The sequence below is a fragment of the Oncorhynchus kisutch genome, linkage group LG17, assembly GCF_002021735.2.
Source record: "Oncorhynchus kisutch isolate 150728-3 linkage group LG17, Okis_V2, whole genome shotgun sequence".
In the NCBI taxonomy this organism is placed as follows: Eukaryota; Metazoa; Chordata; class Actinopteri; order Salmoniformes; family Salmonidae; genus Oncorhynchus; species Oncorhynchus kisutch.
In genome coordinates this window covers 71,604,315-71,623,309 of record NC_034190.2, presented here as the reverse complement: position 1 = coordinate 71,623,309, position 18,995 = coordinate 71,604,315, and the positions used below count along the sequence as shown (strand labels likewise).

Sequence of the window (18,995 nt, the reverse complement as noted above, 5' to 3'; positions counted from 1 at the left end):
TATATAACCTAAGATTGAAGAAGGATATTAGTGTTAAATGTGGTGTAATGTTTCAATTACAGTTCTTGCGCAGTGCAAAACATCTCTGTCTGGACTGGAGGCAGTTGTGATAGAAATGGAATGGATGCTACTGATTCTGCACGCTCCTTGGCTTGCACCAGGGGGCACCTGTTGATGTGCGAGCGTGCGAGGCGAGCAGCGTTGTCAAGGTAACGATAGCTGTGTTGATAATTTGAGTGACGCTGCCTGCTGAAAAAGCCTCAACTTCCCGCTGGAGTGTTGACAAACAAAAGCGAGACTTATCTATCTGCTAAAATGCAAGGTATGCTGCAGATATGTTTGCTATTATTCTTATCTTGCACGGTTATTCTAGAGGCAAGTATGTCCTCTCTTTGTTAGCTACTTGGATCTGACAGCTTAGCTAGCTAACACTAGCTAATTTGCTAGCTACTGTAACTGGTCAACAAGGAAATCAAGTGCAGCAACGTTACATGTTGTCTCACTGGCATGTCAATACGATTAGCTAGCTCAGCTTGCAAGTTGGCCAGTGCTCTCAAAAGGGGTGGCCAGTCTCCTCCTGAGCAGCTACCGGGTATGAAGGCTTTTGCTCCAACCCCGATGAGCAGACATATAGTTAGTTAGCTAGCCATGTTTTATTTCACCAGTGATGGTACAAAAGTCTGCACACCCAGTGGCTTTCTGCAAGAATGCCATCACAGTGACTATGATGAGAAAGAATGTAGAGGAAAAACTTCAATGTATTTTCAGGTCTCTCTTGACTATCCCATCTTTCAGAGTTGAGTCGCATATAAACCATTCTACTCCTGTGGAGAAGAATGCATTTGACCAGGCCAAAGTCCTCGAAAGGGCGTTGTCGACCCAGCTTTAGCCTCACTCCAAACGTGGATGTGGCTGCCAGCTTCCACGACACACCAATGATCCCCAAGCCTCCTTCAATGGGCTACAACAGGTCAAATCGCTGCCTCCTTCCCACTATCACAGCCAGCTGAGTGTGGACGAAGTCCCATACTACCTAGATAATGTTCCTGAGCAACCCTCCCTTCCCTTGGAACAAATACAAGCCCCTCCCCTCAATTGAGAAGAAGGCGTCAGAGAAGGGTGTCTTTGAGTGGTGTGGAGGAGAAGAAATCCAAGCTCAGTCTCTCCGACAACCAACTGTCCTCAGTGAGGACCCAGGCATCATCCCAGAGCAACCCGGAGATGGGGGCGTGCTCGGTCCTCCTTTTCCTGTAGTCCACAATCATCTCCTTAGTCTTGGTTATGTTGAGGGATAGGTTGTTATTCTGGCACCACACGGTCAGGTCTCTGACCTCCTCCCTATAGGCTGTGTCATCGTTGTCATCTGCAAACTTAATGAGGGTGTTGGGAGTCGTGCCTGGCCATGCAGTCGTGGGTGAACAGGGAGTACAGTAGGGGACTGAGCACGCACCCCTGTGGAGCTCCAATGTTGAGGATTAGCATGGAAGATGTGTTGCTACTTACCCTCACCACCTGGGGGCGGCCTGTTAGGAAGTCCAGGATTCAGTTGCGGAGGGAGCTGTTTAGAACCAAGATCCTTAGCTTAGTGGTGAGCTTTGAGGGTACTATGGTGTTGAACGCAGAGCTGTAGTCAATGAATAGCATTCTCACATAAGTGTTTCTTTTGTCCAGTCGGGAAAGGGCAGTGTAGAGTGCAATAGAGATTGCATCATCTGTGGATCTGTTTGGGCGGTATGCAAATTGGGGTGGGTCTAGGGTTTCTGGGATAATGGTGTTGATGTGAGCCATTACCAACCTTTCAAAGCACTTCATGGCTATGGGCGTGAGTGCTACGGGTCTGTAGTCATTTAGGCAGGTTGCCTTTGTGTTATTGGGCACAGGCACTATTGTGGTCTGCTTGAAACATGTTGGTATTACAGACTCAATCAGGGACATGTTAAAAAGTCACCTGCCAGTTGACACCTGCCAGTTGGTCAGCACATGCCCGGAAGCACACGTCCTGGTAATCCGTCTTGCCCCGCAGCCTTGTGTATGTTGACCTGTTTAAAGGTCTTACTCACATCGGCTACAGAGAGCGTGATCACACAGTTGTACAGAACAGCTGTTGCTCTCATGCATGCCTCAGTGTTGCTTGCCTCGAAGCGAGCATAGAAGTGATTTAGCTCGTCTGGTAGGCTTGTGTCACTGGGCAGCTCGCAGCTGTGCTTCCCTTTGTAGTCTGTAATAGTTTGCAGGCCCTGCCACATAAGACGAGCGTCAGAGCCGGTGTAGTATGATTCAATCTTAGCCCTGTATTGACGCTTTGCCTGTTTGATGGTTCGTCGCAGGGCATAGCAGGATTTCTTGCAAGCTTCCAGGTTAGTGTCCCGCACCTTGAAAGCATCAGCTCTACCCTTTAGCTCAGTGTGAATGTTGCCTGTAATCCATGGCTTCTGGTTGGGGTATGTACGTACAGTCACTGTGGGGACGACGTCCTCGATGCACTTATTGATAAAACCAGTGACTGATGTGGTGTACTCCTCAATACAATCTGAAGAATCCCGGAACATGTTCCAGTCTGTGATAGCAAAACAGTCCTGTAGTTTAGCATCTGCTTTATCTGACCACTTTTTTATAGACCAAGTCACTGGTGCTTCCTGCTTAATTTTTGCTCGTAAGCAGGAATCAGTAGAATAGAGTTGTGGTCGGATTTACTAAATGGAGGGCGAGGGAGAGCTACAGGTGATCTAGAATTTTTTTCCCTCTGGTTGCACATTTAATATGTTGATAGAAATTTGGTAGAACTGATTTATGTACCTGGATGGTTACATCGAGACCGGTGTAGATTGACTCCTTCGCTGTACATTCAAGGACCTGAACATGGCATCTTGAATAGATCAGTACTGTGCATCTTTAAGGAGGATATGAACTCAGCCTAAGCTCAGATGAAAGACAGAATAACAAACGACTGTTTTTTCCGAAAAATATACACTGAGTATACCAAACATTAGGACCCTCCCAGAACAGCCTTAATTCGTCTACAAGGTGTTCGAAAGTGTTCCACAGGGATACTGTCCTATGTTGACTCCAATGCTTCCCATAGTTTTGAAGTTGGCTGGATGACCTTTCGGTAGTGGGACATTCTTGATACACACAGGAAACTGAGTGTGAAAAACCCAGCAGCATTGCACTTCTTGACACAAAACGGTGCGTCTGGTACCTACTTCAATACCCTGTTCAAAGGCACTTATATTTTTTGTCTTGCACATGCACGCTCTGAATGGCACACATACTGTACATAATTCATGTCTCAAGGCTGACAAATCATTCTTTATCCTCTCCTTCCTTTCATCTAAATTGATTGAAGTTGATTTATCAAGTGACATCAATAAGGGATCATAGCTTTCACCTGGTCAGTCATGGAAAGGGCAGGTGTTTTGTATACTATATATATATATATATATGTATATACAGATAGATAGTACCAGTCAAAAGTTTGGACACCTACTCATTCCAGGCTTTTTCACTATTTTCTACATTGTAGAATAATAGTGAAGACATCAAAACTATGAAATAACGTAGTAACCAAAGTGTTAAATCAAAATATATTTGAGTCTTCAAAGTAGCCACCCTTTACTTTGATGACAGCTTTGCACACTCTTGGCATTCTCTCAACCAACTACATGAGGCAGCGTTTCAATTAACAGGTGTGCCTTGTTAAAAGTTAATTTGTGGAATTCTTTCCATCTTAATGCTTTTGAGCCAATCAGTTGTGTTGTTACAAGGAAGGGGTCGTACACAGAAGATAGCCCCATTTGGTAAAAGGCCAAGTCTATATTATGGCAAGAACAGCTCATAAAACAAAGAGAAATGACAGTCCATCATTACTTAACATGAAGGTCAGTCAGTCAATCTGGAACATTTCTTCAAGTGCAGTTGCAAAAAACATCAAGCACTATGATGAAACTGGCTCTCATGAGGACCGCCACAGGAAAGGAGGACCCAGAATTACCTCTGCTGCAGAGGATAAGTTCAATAGAGTTACCAGCTTCTAACAGCCCAAATAAATGTTTCACACAGTTCAAGTAACACACACATCTCAACATCAACTGTTCAGAGGAGACTGCGTGAATCAGGCCATGGTCCAATTTCTGCAAAGAAACCACTACTAAAGGAAACCAATAATAAGAAGAGACTTGCTTGGGCCAAGAAACACGAGCACTGGACATTAGACCGGCGGAGTCCAATCTGAGATTTTTGGTTCCAACCACCGACTTTGTGAGACGCAGAGTAAGTGAACGGATGACTTTGTGGCATCTTGGCATCTCCTCCGCATGTGTGGTTCCCACCGTGAAGCATGGAGGTGGTGTGATGGTGTTGGGTGCTTTGCTGGTGACACGGTCAGTGATTTAGTTATTTAGAATTCAAGGCACACTTAACCAGCATGGCTACCAGTATTCTGCAGCAATACACCATCCCATCTGGTTTGCACTTAGTGGGACTATAATTTGTTTTTCAACAGGACAATGACCCAAAACACACCTCCAGGCTGTGTAAGGGCTATTTGACCAAGGAGAGTGATGGAGTGCTGCATCAGATGACTTCAACCCAATTGAGATGGTTTGGGATGAGTTGGACCGTAGAGTGAAGGAAAAGCAGCCAACAAGTGCTCAGCATGTGGGAATTCCTTCAAGACGGTTGGAAAAGAATTCCAGGTGAAGATGGTTGAGTGTGTGCAAAGCTGTCATCAAGGCAAAGGAAGAATATAAAATATATTTTGTTTTACTCTTTTTTTGGTTACTACATGATTCCATGTGTTATTTAAGTTTTTTTTTAACCTTGAATGAGTAGGTGTCTCAACTTTTGACTAATACTTATAGTATTTATTTTATTTTATTACTAAAATAGTGCTTGTTTCCATTGTTCAATGGCAATTTGTAAAGAACCTTTGGCTCGATCGGGTCTGGCAAGGTATGTTTTGCATTTTCAATCAACCATGTATATTACAAGGGGAAACAAACCTCAATTACCAGACAGACATTAGGAAGGTAATCTTTATTACAACATAACCAAAAAGTGCAGACAAGTATTAGAGAATAGATTCAGCAGAGGCTATGTATTGCTTCCATAGCCAAGGTAAACACTCTAAACACTTAACAAGATTAGTTCAAGCACAGTCCAAATATAAATAACATTCACTAAGGTACAAAAAACATTATTAAATGGTGTTTTGCTCAATAAAGATTTTCTCTCTAAATAAATATATTCCTAACCATTTAGGTACATTCCATACAATCTTATTTTACTTGGTAAAAGTGCCCAATTTTTGTCAGTTTACAGAATAAGCATACCAATAGTTTAAGGAAAATATTAACCAATCAATTCTGACTCAAACCTTCATGTTAGTTTCAAACTAATTGAATGTGACTGGAAACAAGTTTTGTTCACCGAAACAAACTCCCATCAGAGATTTGCAGAGCCCTATTGGGAAAACTTTAAATAAAAGATGGTGCAACCGCTCTAATACTCAGAGTAATATTACAATGGAATCTTAGGATTACCATGAAACACACGTGTATCCAAACTATCAAGAATGTATTTAGTGTTGCAATACTGAAATGCTGTAAATCTCTCAAGGATTGTTAGTCTAGACTAGATTGATAATGAGTTCCTTCTCATTAATAAGGAAGGGACATTTCTCCAGTTTAGTTAGTATAGTACTTCTCATTTGCTCAACTTCAAATCACATTACCTTTCCACTCTTATGATTCTATAAAATAAGGGGTTTTAAGACAAATCAGCACAGCAAACTTCCCCCATTAGTCTAACTTTTGCAAAGTGTTCTCCGTTTTATTCAATATACTGAATAATGCTGCAAACAACCATATGGCCAATGCGTACACCTATGCATTCCTCTGAGGAGAGCACCCGATCAAGAGGGTAAAATATTAGTTTAGTGTAACCACTCGATAAAAAGTATAGCAAATGAAAACCAACTGTAATCCTAATAGTTTCAAATAGCAGAATCTATGCAATCTAAATGTTTTGCATATTATTAAGGCATGGCTAACATACTGTCATTTCATGTAAATATTCAAATAAATCCTTAAAGTGACTTAAGTCCAAAAGCATAAATGTGACTCATTTCAAGAAACTAGGCATATAAACTAGGCATATGTCGCGGGTCACCACTTCACAGGAGAGCCATTTGAATGTAAACTATTGTTTTTGTTATTATTATCAAAATGCCTTCTGGAACATGTGAACTTTCATGTGCCTTGATAAAACTTGTATGCCATCTGTGTATACAAATAATATTGTTAAAATTACGAGCCTAGTTGGTTTAGCCACAGAAAAAGACAGGAACCTTCCCGCTAGACATGATTGGCTGAGATAACGGATGGGCTGGACATGCAAAGAGATGAGTTCGTATTGGTCTGCCAGCTTTTTTTGATAGTTATCTCATAGTAGAACTGCATTGAGTTGCTTTCCACTTTCTGGAGGGTCGAGTTTTGAAATCAGTAAAATTAGAGTCTGATCGCTAAGGAGATGGAGAAAATTCTGGCGTATGATTGCAAATATGAAGATGGAGTATAAACGAGAATACACAGAAGGCTGTTGTGTAAAACACCTGTCTCCGGATTACATCTTAAAACTAAGGCAACCATGGCATCCGTGACAGAGAGGGAGAAGCGTCCATCCATGTATATGGGTAAGAGAGTCTAGCTAGTTATATTTTCAGATATAATTATTTCTAATTTTGTCAGAAAGTTGTTTTCATTTCAAGTTCAAGTTTACTGTTAGCTAGCTAGCGAACATTAGCTGGCTGGCTCGCTAGCTAACCTTAAGTGTATAATCTGTGTAATAATATTATTAATGTGAGGCAACAGTCCCACCTGCATAAATATTAGATGCATTCAATTATGATTTATAAAAGGATAGCATCCTCTTCAGTTGCTGATTTTCTCGATTTCATCCAGATCGTCAGTGTCAAGTTTGTTTATCTTCTTATCTGTGGGGAAAAAACGAGACGAAAGGTTAGGTTACTAATGAGAACACTATTATATAGATCAATATGTACAATGTTGTAATTAATTGGTATAGAGACAGAAATGTACTGAAATGCTCCTCGATTTGGTTGAGAATGTTCATGCTGTGTTTGCTGTCAATCATATTGACGGCAAGCCCCCTCTTGCCGAAACGTCCTGTTCGGCCAATCCGGTGAAGGTATGTCTCGTTGTCAGCGTTTCCGTCTTTGTCTATGGGCAGGTCAAAGTTGATCACCACGGAAACTTGCTCAACATCAATGCCTATTGAAAAAGAAAAGCATGTTATAATCTAAAATGTTCCATGTCAAAGCGAAACACAATCATCATCCTACATAAATACAATTGGCTACATTTATCATGCTTTAATTTTCTTGATATTCACCTCTGGAGCATACGTTGGTGGTCACTAGGACTTTCTCTTTGCCCTCCCTGAAGCGTTCAATGATGGCCGCTCTCTGCTCAACAGTCATCTCCCCACTCAGCAGTGCCACCACATGGCCCTCTTTGGTCAGCTCAGCAGACAGCCAGCCAGCTGTCCTTCGGGTCTACAAAGGCAAAGACCATTGATTATTTCTGTTACTTTATGTACCATACAAACACCTTTATTTCTTTACTATATTAGGCTAGTTTATGTACCATATCAACCCAAATCCCCCAGAAATGTAATTCCTATGATACGTTGAGAAGGAGGACAGACTCACGTGACAGAAGATCATAGCCTGGGCGATGGTGATGGCTCCGTAGATATTACAGAGGGCTGTGAACTTCTCGTCCTTATCATTGCAGAGCACGTAATACTGCTTGATGGTGTCCAGAGTCTCCTCTTCACGTTTCAACTTGATGATGTTGGGGTCTGGCACAACTCTCTCGGCAAACTTCCAGACCGAGTCCTCAAACGTGGCCGAAAACAGCAGCATCTGACATTCATTTGGCAACATTCTGCGTGGGGTGGGGGAGGGAAAAGTCAGAGTTTCTCCAGGTGGATAATGAATACATGCTTAGTATTAGCCGTCATCAGTTAGTTAAGAACACAGTTTATTAGCATCAGAAAAATACATCACAACAGGAAAAGTCCTCAAGATAACCAGCGGAAGAAGCTAAGGTAACTAGCTAATGAGATGCACCAGTACTTTTTTTTAATACTTTGTTTTTATTGTAGGAACACAAAGAAAGTACAAATAAAGAACAAAAAAGATCTGGCAGTTAGTGCACCTTCATCATATTAGTTACATTGACATACATTGAACTTTTTCAAGTACGAAACCCATTTTTCCCAGTATTCCTGACCTCTCTCCTCTTGTGTTCTTAAAGCAAAGGTCATACGGCTCCATATGGTGTATTTCTTTTACAATGTCTATCCATTGTGTCACTGGGAGGGTCTTTTTGTAGCCATTTCCTAGTGACAGCCTTTTTACTGGCAAGTAGGACCTTCAAGAGGTACTTTTCTCTATTTAAGGTATTTCACCCAAGTGCAAAGAAATTAATGTTTGTTCTATGTCAAATCCCATTATTTTTCCAATGTTAGATCCAGTAAGTTTTGATTGCGGGGCAAGTCCAAAAGACATGAGATTGATCCACCCTCAATAGACCGCATTCTCTCCAACAAGGATGTAGGGAGCCAGTCTGTTTTGATTTCAGTTTAGGTGTTATGAAGAAACGTATAACATTCTTCCAACAGAATTCTCTCCATGACCTTGAGTTTCTAATATGTTCAACCATGTTTCATCAGTTCAATGTTAAGTTCCTCCTCCCATTTCTTTTTAATATAGTTTATAGAATGTTTCTTTGAGGATTGAATGCCCAAGTAGAGATTTGAAATAGTCATTTTGTTACCCCAAGTTGTATGCGTTAGTGAATACTTTGAGGTGCTCGAGGGTCAGTCACTTTTATCTCCCTTAAGAAATAGTGTTGAACTTGTAGGTATCTGTAAACATGTTTGTTTTTTGCTTGTTTATCCAAGCCATGTTTTTTACTTAGGTCCTGGAAGTTACCTAGGTCCCCATTCCTTATAATTGTACTGAATGATGTGATGCCTTTCTGTGTCCATTGTTTAAATCTGCTGTCCTGAGTTGCAGGGATGAAGCTGGGGTCGTATGCGGGCCAACTCAGCAGTTTGATCTCTCTAAATTATTTTGCTTAACTACCCTAAACCATGTCTTCAGAGAGAAATTAATCCACTGATTTTGTCTACTGTATATTTCTATTACCATGCCCTTATTTCCCAAAACTGACTGTATGGGTATCTCTGTCAAAGTAGTCTCAATGTCTTTCCATTTGGATTCGTATTCTGGATTGCACCAACACACCAGAGGTCTCAATTAGGCTGACACATAATAATATTTTAGGTTTGGTAAGGCCACACCCCCACAGTTGTTTGATAATTGTAATGTTGTATATCTAATTGTTGGTCTCTTACCGTTCCAGTACTAAACCTTTTTTTATCTGTTTATTCCATTCACTAAACTTTAGGTGGGATTTCTATGATTAGGTGGGATTTCTATAATTGGAACGAATACAGTAACCTCGGCAGGATGTTCATTTTGATTGTTTCAATTCTACTACTAAGATCTAAGGGAAGTGAATTCCACCTGTCTAGGTCACCATTTATTTTCTTGTTGTGATCATAATTCATGCAACAAAGTTTGGGTGTATCTTTTGGTAGATATACTCCAAGATATTTAATGGATGAAGAGGTCCAGTGTAAGTTATACCTACTCTTCAGCTCTTCCTGAGGGCTATAATTATATACTAGGGCTTGGGTCTTGTGTACGTTAAGCACATACCCTGAATATGTTCCAAATGTTTGTAAAACATCCATCAATCTAGGTACACTTGAGCCTGGGTCTTTAAGGAATAACAGAACATCATCAGCATACATACATATCTTATGTTCACTGTCTCTTGTTATTCCCTCTAAAGTTGGGTCCTGTCTTATTGCCTGTGCTAATGGTTTGAGGTACAAGGAGAAGAGCGTGGGTGAAAGATTACAGCCTGGTCTTGCCCCTCACCCTAATTTTATCGTTCGTGACAAATTTCCATTTATCTTTATTCTAGCGGTCGGACATGAATACAGTGTTTTGATGCACTGTACCACTTTGTTGAAACCAAATCTTTCCATAACTTGGAATAGATCATCCCATCCCACTGAATCAAGTGCTTTTTCTGCATTTAGACTGATTAATGTTGCACTTGTCTTATTCTAAGTAATGTGGTCCATGACATGTAGTGTTCTCCTTATATTGTCCTCGGTCTGCCTATTTTGTATGAAACCAGTTTGATCTCCATCAATCAATTCTGGGATTATGTTCTCCATTCTTTTGGCTATTATTGATGCTTATAGTTTATAATCCGTGTTAAGAATTGCGATAGGTCTATATGAACTCCATTCCTTCTCATCTTTACCCTCTTTTGGGATTACAGATATGATGGCCTCTCTCCATGACGGTGGGAGACCCTCCTCCCGCAGAGTCCAGTTAAAACAGGCCTTAAGTAGAGGTGTTAGTTGTTCTCTGAAGGTCTTGAAACATTCTGAAGGGAAGCCATCAGTGCCTGGACACTTGTTTACTTTTAGTTGAGATATTGCTTTATTAATTTCTTCTGTGGATATTTCTAAAGTTAGTCTATCATTTTGCTCTGTCCCAATTGAGGGGAGATCAAGTGAGTTCAAAAAGTACTCTATTGTCTCTGGTTGCTTGTACAGATGTGTAATATGATTCAAATGCATTCTGTATTTCATCTAATTTGCATGTGATCATCTTTGTTTTGGGGTCTTTTATTTTGAAAATGGTATTCTGTGCTTGTTTCCTGAGTCTCCAGGCTAGTAATTTGGTTGCCTTTGAGCCTGCTTCATAATATTGTTGTTTCAGGAACCTGAGCTTTTTCTTTACTTCTTCTCTATAAATCTGGTCAATTTCCTGTTTTACCTTTTGATTCTCTCGTAATATAAGAGGGTCTTGTATTGACTATGAGATCGTTCTAAGTTTCTTAGGGTTTCCTGTAATTTCAGCAGTTTCTGTGCTTTAATCTTTTTCTTGAGAGATGATCTTTCCTCTAATAACCGCCTTAGCTGCATCCCACAATGTAGCAGGAGATACTTCCCCGTTATCATTATTCTCCAGATAATGTTCAATTCTGTCTTTATTGATTCCTTGAATACTGGATCATTCAGCATGCTTCTATTAAGTCTCCATATAGTATTTCTTGGTTTGCTATCTTGGTGTAGAGTTAGGTAAACTCCATTATGATCTGATAAGTCGCTCTGCCTGATCCAACAATCCTTAAGCCTGTGTCTATCTGCACTGTACATGAAAAAGTAGTCTAACCTGGAGTATTCAGTGTGGCAGGCTGAGTAAAAAGTATATTCCTTATCGGTCTTGTGGGTGTCACGCCATACATCGAGCAGTCCTAGATCCAGCAATATCCTATTGATCTTTTTAGCAACTAGACTAATTTTCCTATTTTTATTTGTGCTGTCCAATTGAGTTTAAAATGGTGTTAAAATCCCCTCCACATAAGAGTGCCAGAGGTTTCTGTGGCAATTAAATCAAACACCTTCCTGTAGAAGACCATGTCACTCCCTGGGGGTGCGTATACATTATTTAATGTAACTTCCTTGTTATCCAGTTTACATTTAACAAGTATAAATCTACCCTCGTCTTTTATTTCTGAGTCCATTTCCCCAGTCTATTTACATTGAGACTTATGACCTTAAATTCTCAATGATGCATCGATATAAATAAATAAAAAAACTGCACCATATCTGCCAGCTTATCATGAGCCTAAAAATGAACGAAAAATCAACAATAATAATAAAGTAAACCAAAGTGGGAAAATAATTTGGTATTTGGACTCCCATGTCAGAGGACTGTCTCTTGCCTCTGGGGTTTGAGGGGATGAACCTGTCCGCAGGAGGGACCCCTCGCTCAGATTTGAAAATGCGTGACGTAGTCACAAGCAAGACCTGTTGGAACCGAAAATAATAAGGGCGCCTATTCCGTCGCTTATACACATCGGTTAATTACAAGTGAAAACTATATCGGTCATGCGTGCATGTCATGAATCCTCCCCTTGATATGCCCTTCTGTCGCCCCGTTGTCAATCGTTAGCTAATATATATGTTATTAATGTGACGCTACTTAGTGTGTTCATAAAGAACTTTTATCTCCCTCACCAACTTCAAACATCAGCTATCTGAGCAGCTAACCGATCGCTGCAGCTGTACATAGTCTATTGGTAAATAGCCCACCCTTTTCACCTACCTCATCCCCATACTGTTTTTATTTATTTACTTTTCTGCTCTTCTGCACACCAATATCTCTACCTGTACATGACCATCTGATCTTTTATCACTCCAGTGTTAATCTGCAAAATTGTAATTATTTGCCTACCTCCTCATGCCTTTTGCACACATTGTATATAGACCCCTCCTTCGTTTTCTACTGTGTTATTGACTTGTTCATTGTTTACTCCATGTGTAACTCTTTGTTGTATGCTCACACTGCTATGCTTTATCTTGGCCAGGTCGCAGTTGCAAATGAGAACTTGTTCTCAACTAGCCTACCTGGTTAAATAAAGGTGAAATAAAATTAAAATAAATAAAACATACTTTTGGATACTCACCCTTGTTCAGCATTGGGGGAAAATAGGGGAGATATTTTACCTATTGCAATGTCAACGTAACAATTCAACGTCTTGAAAGCTCACGGTAACTATTAATTCCGTTAAATCCGATTCAGTGTCTTCCATCTTCCCGTTGGAAATGCCCGAGTCTCTCTCGGATGTGAACGTCCTCTCGCCGAGGTGGTTTCCCTCTTTGTCAACAACGATCCATGGGAGAGCCTGCTTGAGTCTTTCCGCCGGTGATGTTGCCTTTCTCCTGGCGGTATACTCCACTGGAATGCCCCTCGACTTCAGGTCCTCAGCCGCATGCTCGTATGTAACCAGGCCATTTTCTAGAAATAACCAAATTTTTGACAGGAATGGTGTTTGGAAGCGAATACCCTTCTCTTTAAATGCTTTCTTAATGGGGGTGTATTCTTTCCTTTTCAGTATCTCTCCCGCATAGTCATGATCAAAGAACACTCGTTGGCCTTGGAAGTTAACAGGCTTTTTTAAGGTTGCGTGTAAGACTTTCTATTTGACTGAGAATTTTAGGAACCATACTACTCTGGATGTTGGTGGGGCACCACTGGGGTGTTTTGGGGCCAGAGCTCTGTGTGCTCTCTCAATTGTGAGAGAGCACACAGTGTCATCTTCAAGTATGTCTTTGAATAGACCCTCAACGAATTTCGGTGCCCTCTACTACGTTATAAAGTCTAATGTTGTTTCAACGCGAGAAACCTTAGAGTTCTGTCACTTTTGCCTGTAGTGCGTGTTGGCTTTTCAGTGACTTCAAGTATTTCCTTGACTGTGGAGTTCCATGTGTCCATTTCCCCAATGTGCTGTTCTCCATCCCCCATTCTTGTAAATATGCTGTGAAGTTCTTCTTTGTTTTCTTCAAGTTTCTGGTTAATGTCCTTCTTGAACTCATTGAGTTATTTTCTTACATCTTCTCGAAGTTCCTCTCGTAAGCCTGTGAGCGCCTCGCGCAATTCCTCCTTTATCACCTCACGAAATGAGGGTTCCTTTGCTGCTGCTATCTTATTTGCGCTAGCATTAGCCATCTCGGGTTCATCGACGATTATATCTTCTGCTGTCTTGTTACGGGCTGTTGTTGTAGCTCCGCAACCTTTTCCTATTTTCCCCCTTTCCATTTTGTTTAAGTTATTACAATGCTCAGAGTAAATACTTGAATTTAGGTGGGGAAATACCCAACTGATATGCAGTACGAAAAACTAGGCAACCATTTCCTAATTTGCGTCACCGGAAGCCGATGCTCCAGTACTTTTGTATACTTTTCAGATCGTAGTTCTGAAAGTAGTGCTCACAAGATAAAAGTGGACCCCGAAAATTGCTTACTAGGTCACACATGTGCAGATACAGTATGTGCACCACATCGTTGCTCTCCCTCTCGTTCTACTGTGGGTGCATTTTCCTAGCTGTCACTCAAATGGCGAGGGGCTGAAGCTCTTTGGTTGAACTTTAATTGCTAGTGGGCTGACCGACATGGGGCAAAATGTTGGAAAAATGTGCAGTACAGCTTCCAGAAAAACAGTCGCTTTCAAACTAGGGATTTTGCAGCTAATTGAGTAAGACAATATTTCTGCTTATAGATTAAGTATGTACACATTGACACATCCAGCCAAAGCAGGACATTTAAAAAATACGTGATCTGGAACTTCGGTGACTACTATGTCTTTAAGAGCCCTTTTACACGTGTTTGTAAACAAAGATGTTAAGTCCCCTATATGGTGGACTTTGAGTGGTTCTGAACTGGTTCCGACTGGTCTGCTCTCTGCTACCACTCTCATACAGATGACTTGAAGACTCAGGTTTCAGACCCTACATTTATAGGGAGTGACACATCACATTTTCTGGCCTATCCAGGCAAAGGAACAATTTCCTGTGTCTGTGAAACTCACAGCTATGCTTGCAATAGCACATATGAAGTGGGAGACTAGCGGATACAATAGAACTTCTATCTCGCTGTGATATTCTCCGACGGATTGAGCTCTCAACATGAAAAAAAAATACCAAATCATGTCATAGAATTTAAACAAGACCACTTTCTATAGGTCACAGACAAGCTGAAGTTGTAACGAGTCTGCACAAATTTGAATGGCGTCTCTGCACCGCTCAGCTGACATTTAGAATTCTCGTCAGTTATGTAAAATAGTGCCAATATTGTACTGTCACTAAGTATGATCATATTTATATGAGTTATAAGAAAGGTGAAATCTATAGTAAGTTGTTTAGTACTTTATTTAGAAAGTATGATTTCAAGCCCTATTGCCCCACTTTTGTTGAATAGAACATTTTTATTTTTCATATTTTCCTAATATTTGTACTAAGTACTTGAGGTAGTGTCCCCAAAAGTGAGTACACCTCAACAATTTAACTATTTTTACCAGAAAGGTAAGTTCCCAAACTTTCTAAAACTATACAACATTACCAGTTATTGTTTATGGACATCTCATGAAAGAATATATTTGCATATGTCTATTTAGGCAGAAATAAAAATGTTGCCCTATCATTCAAGAGGTTAATGTTTTATTTAATTTAACTAGGCAAGTCAGTTAAGAAGAAATTCTTATTTACAGTGACGGGCTACCCCGACCAAACCCTAACGCGCTGGGCCAATTGTGCGCCGCCCTATGGGACTCCCAATCACAGCCAGTTGTGATACAGCCTGGAATTAAACCAGGGTCTGTAGCGATGCCTCTAGCACTGAGATGCAGTGCCTTAGACCACTGCGCCACTCGGGAGCAATACTTAATAGCAACACTCATGTAATTACTGGCCTGCAAGATGAGCTTGTCTTGTAGGACTTAGGTTATGCTAGATGAGAGTACTGTACACATTTACAACTTGTGAGAAAACTCACCTTTGGATCCGGATGCTCTGGTCCTGGTGACCTTGTGTGGCAATCATGACGTCAGCCTCGTCCAGGACGAAGACGCTGATCTTCTTAGGGTCGATGATCTTCAGTTTGGAGCACCAGTCTAGGACCGTGCCAGGTGTCCCGATGACAATTTGCTCCTGAAGCTTCGTCCCTCGGTCCACTGCTCAGCAACCAGAGACATATAAGACAGTTAATTATGATTCTCATTAGCATCTTTTACAGAACATCCACTTTATAATACAACTTATTGAAAGTTATGCTTCCGCCATGACATTTGTGTGAGAGCACCGGCATTGATTACAATTTCCCCAGTGAAATTATGCACCATAACATTACAGATTGTATTCAGAATAAAAAAGCATGAATGTTTTGACACTTACATTTATTGCCACGAATGGCATATGCCAATTTGACCTCAGGATAGAATTTCCCCATCTGTTCAATGACTTTACCAGTCTGCAAAGCTAGCTCGTACGTTGGGGCAATGCAAAGACACTGAGGGGGCAAAATAAGGAGTTTCAGTAATATGAGGCTTTTATCTATAAAATCAACCAACTAAAAAAGCAACACACTGTGATGGAAGTATTCTATACCAAGGCACTTTCATTTTACCTGCTACCCTGATCTGCAGTCGCTCTTAATAAAACAAACAAACCCATAAAAACTATTTCTGAACTTGCTGATTACCTGACCTCTGAGTACCTGTATCAGAGGTCTAGCTTCTTAAAGCTAAGTTCAAGACCATAGCCTGAGTAGTGCTAATGGCTCCAGTATATATCGGTGCTGAAGGTGGAGATGTCAACTCACCTGAGTCCATTTGTTAGCTGGGTCAACATGGCTGAGCATGGCCAGCGCAAAGGCAGCTGTTTTACCTGTGCCGGACTGTGATTGGGCAATCAGGTTCTGAGGTCTGGAACCAGAGGGATAATACACACTGAAGAGAGAACAATGGGGGACTAAAAGGTAGATCATGTAGATTCCATTAATTTCACATCAAAATCCAATCAAACAACTATATTACTGTATACATAAACGTGATAATGGTTAATAACTAGTTTGACTACATCTGACTGAAGGTTAAAATGAAATGTTTAATATCAGAACACACAACCCATTCAAATATGCAAAATATCTAGGCTATTTCCTCTATTATTGAGCTTAATCACAAGGAGCATTGAGCTAAATGAAATGGGTACTCACGGCTCTGCCAGCATCATGGGCAGGGCATTCTCCTGGATCTTAGAGGGTCTGTTGAAACCCATGTCATACACTCCTCTTAGCAGCTCATCTTTCCTGAGATGGAAGAACGTTTAAAAGACCACATTTATTTATTTTTATTTCACCTTTATTTAAATTTAACCAGGTAGGCAAGTTGAGAACAAGTTCTCATTTACAATTGCGACCTGACCAAGATAAAGCAAAGCAGTTCGACACATACAACGACACAGAGTTACACATGGAGTAAAACAAACATACAGTCAATAATACAGTAGAAACAAGTCTATATACGATGTGAGCAAATGAGGTGAGATAAGGGAGGTAAAGGCAAAAAAAGGCCATGGTGGCAAAGTAAATGCAATATAGCAAGTAAAACACTGGAATGGTAGATTTGCAGTGGAAGAAATGTACAAAGTAGAAATAAAAAATGGGGTGCAAAGGAACTAAATAAATAAAGTAGTGGAAGAGGTAAGAGTTTGGGCTAAATTATAGGTGGGCTATGTACAGGTGCAGTAATCTGTGAGCTGCTCTGACAGCTGGTGCTTAAAGCTAGTGAGGGAGATAAGTGTTTCCACATATAAAAAATGTCAACCAAACATGTTGAACACCACACACAATACTGCAAAAAAGTGATGTTGTAGATCCTAACTCAGGTTAAAATACACGTTATAGTGTAGGTTTCATGTGAGGTAGGCCTATACACATTTGTAAATTAGTAAGCAATGGTGAATTTGACCACTGAGATGACATACAGTCTCAGCTCTTCAAATGTCTTGACCGAGTAAAGAGGAGATTTTGGATCCCTCTGAAGAACCTCTACTTGATTGGTAGTGTTCACAAGGCTGGTGTGGATCATCTTATTCAACAACGACTGGGCCGCTTTGTCCTCTACAAGGCAAGAGTGACAGGTGAATGGCCTGTTGTAGTAACTGAATGGAGACATGATGATGGGGAGATTAAAATAAACCCTGGGAAATCACACACCTTTTTCTTCCACTTTGGTGCCATTCTCCACTTGTTTTGTGGTACCTGAAGGAACAACAAAAACTCATCACCCCATTTTATCACAAAGGTCATAAACAATAGTACATGGATATCACGGGCAAAGTTTTATTATTGACACCAGTGATTTTACCTTTTGCCTTTCTAGGTGCAGCATCACCTCCACCTCGAGGTGGAGATCTTATCACCAAGGAGCCGAACTTGTAAGAGAAAGAAACATGTTGCTAGTACGCAAATATCTAAGTTTCCCCTCATCAAATATTGGCAAGCACGTGTCTGCAATGAAACTCAAATTATGCCAAAAACTTCAAAGGCATAACAAACACCGCTACAGTCATTTAGAAGTTGTGTCAGTTAACAGTAGCACACCATCAGCACATGGTTAGCTAGCTAACCTCTGACAGTTCAGCCACAAATTGCCTCAGCTACAGTTGGCTGCGCTAGCAAGCTTGCTAGGTAGCAGCATAAAGTCTGATGCTTTTCGTCATGCATGGTTGGGAATTCAGCTAGCTAATGAGCTAGCGAAATATTTAAACTTACAGAGTCAGTCGTAGATTCCTGTTTATCGACAGCCAGAGCCCAGGAGTCAGTAGCCATTGTTCACGTTTAATGTATATTATTGTACACAAATTTTCAGCTACACAACAAACTATGAAATTGAGCTGTGCGTCGAAAGGGATGCTGCTGCCTGCTAAGCAAAAGAAGCTGCCGCTGTTGCGCACCTAGCTGCACTCTTTCTGATGGGAACTCGGAAGTGGTATTCTGAGTTCCCATCAACTTTGTTTACCCCATTAGTTTGTGTAGGCCTTCGTTGAAAATGTGCAATACTACAGGCTCTATTAGAATAATACAATCTGTTATCAGATACAGGTTTGGCTATTGTTTTGTTTATTAATCGTCCACTTATTACAGCTATAAAGGATGTGTAATGTCTAGCTAATTTGGCCGTTTCTTTTTGATTTGTCATCTGGTCCCAGAAAATCTGAGTAGGAGAAGAGATGGCGGTCCTGATGAGTGACCCAGCCAGGTAGAGACCTGTCAGTCTACATAAAGAGAGAGGGAGAGATGAGGCTGAGGGGAGGGGATTGTTCAATTGTGTAGCGGATGCAGCTTCAGCCAATAACCCCCACCCACATCACCCCTCCCTCACAAATATATTTTAAGATGCCATTAGAGATCTACATCGATTGTCATGGTTACGTCCTCAGTAAAAACACAAAAAAACAGGTGGATCAGATTAACAGTGG

General features: G+C 40.8%; 1 protein-coding gene across 5 annotated transcripts; it reads right to left on the bottom strand.

The window, feature by feature from the left end:
* Positions 1-5,017: 5,017 nt before the first annotated feature.
* LOC109908230 (ATP-dependent RNA helicase DDX19B) lies at positions 5,018-18,764 on the bottom strand. Of its 5 annotated transcripts, none has more exons than XM_020506800.2 (12): positions 18,289-18,764; positions 17,882-17,948; positions 17,731-17,775; positions 17,499-17,634; positions 16,729-16,821; positions 16,336-16,462; positions 15,909-16,023; positions 15,511-15,688; positions 7,730-7,967; positions 7,411-7,573; positions 7,098-7,289; positions 5,018-6,991 (listed from the first exon to the last, which is right to left on the bottom strand). In XM_020506800.2, exons 1-12 carry the CDS (start codon positions 18,343-18,345, stop codon positions 6,930-6,932), a joined length of 1,473 nt encoding a protein of 490 aa, XP_020362389.1. In that variant the 5' UTR covers positions 18,346-18,764; the 3' UTR covers positions 5,018-6,929. The 5 variants fall into 5 exon arrangements, with proteins under 5 accessions (XP_020362389.1, XP_020362391.1, XP_031650383.1 ...); XM_020506802.2 differs by having other exon boundaries at positions 16,336-16,438; XM_031794523.1 differs by lacking the exon at positions 17,499-17,634 and having other exon boundaries at positions 16,336-16,438; positions 18,289-18,508.
* Positions 18,765-18,995: the final 231 nt, after the last annotated feature.

Excerpts from the sequence above, each read along its gene's own strand:
- LOC109908230 (XM_020506799.2), bottom strand. The coding sequence starts at position 18,345 with ATGGCTACTGACTCCTGGGCTCTGGCTGTCGATAAACAGGAATCTACG. Across the intron at positions 16,024-16,335 it reads CAGCTAACAAATGGACTCAG|TGTCTTTGCATTGCCCCAAC; the intron begins GTGAGTTGACAT and ends TTGCCCCCTCAG. Across the intron at positions 7,290-7,410 it reads CACCAACGTATGCTCCAGAG|GCATTGATGTTGAGCAAGTT; the intron begins GTGAATATCAAG and ends CTTTTTCAATAG.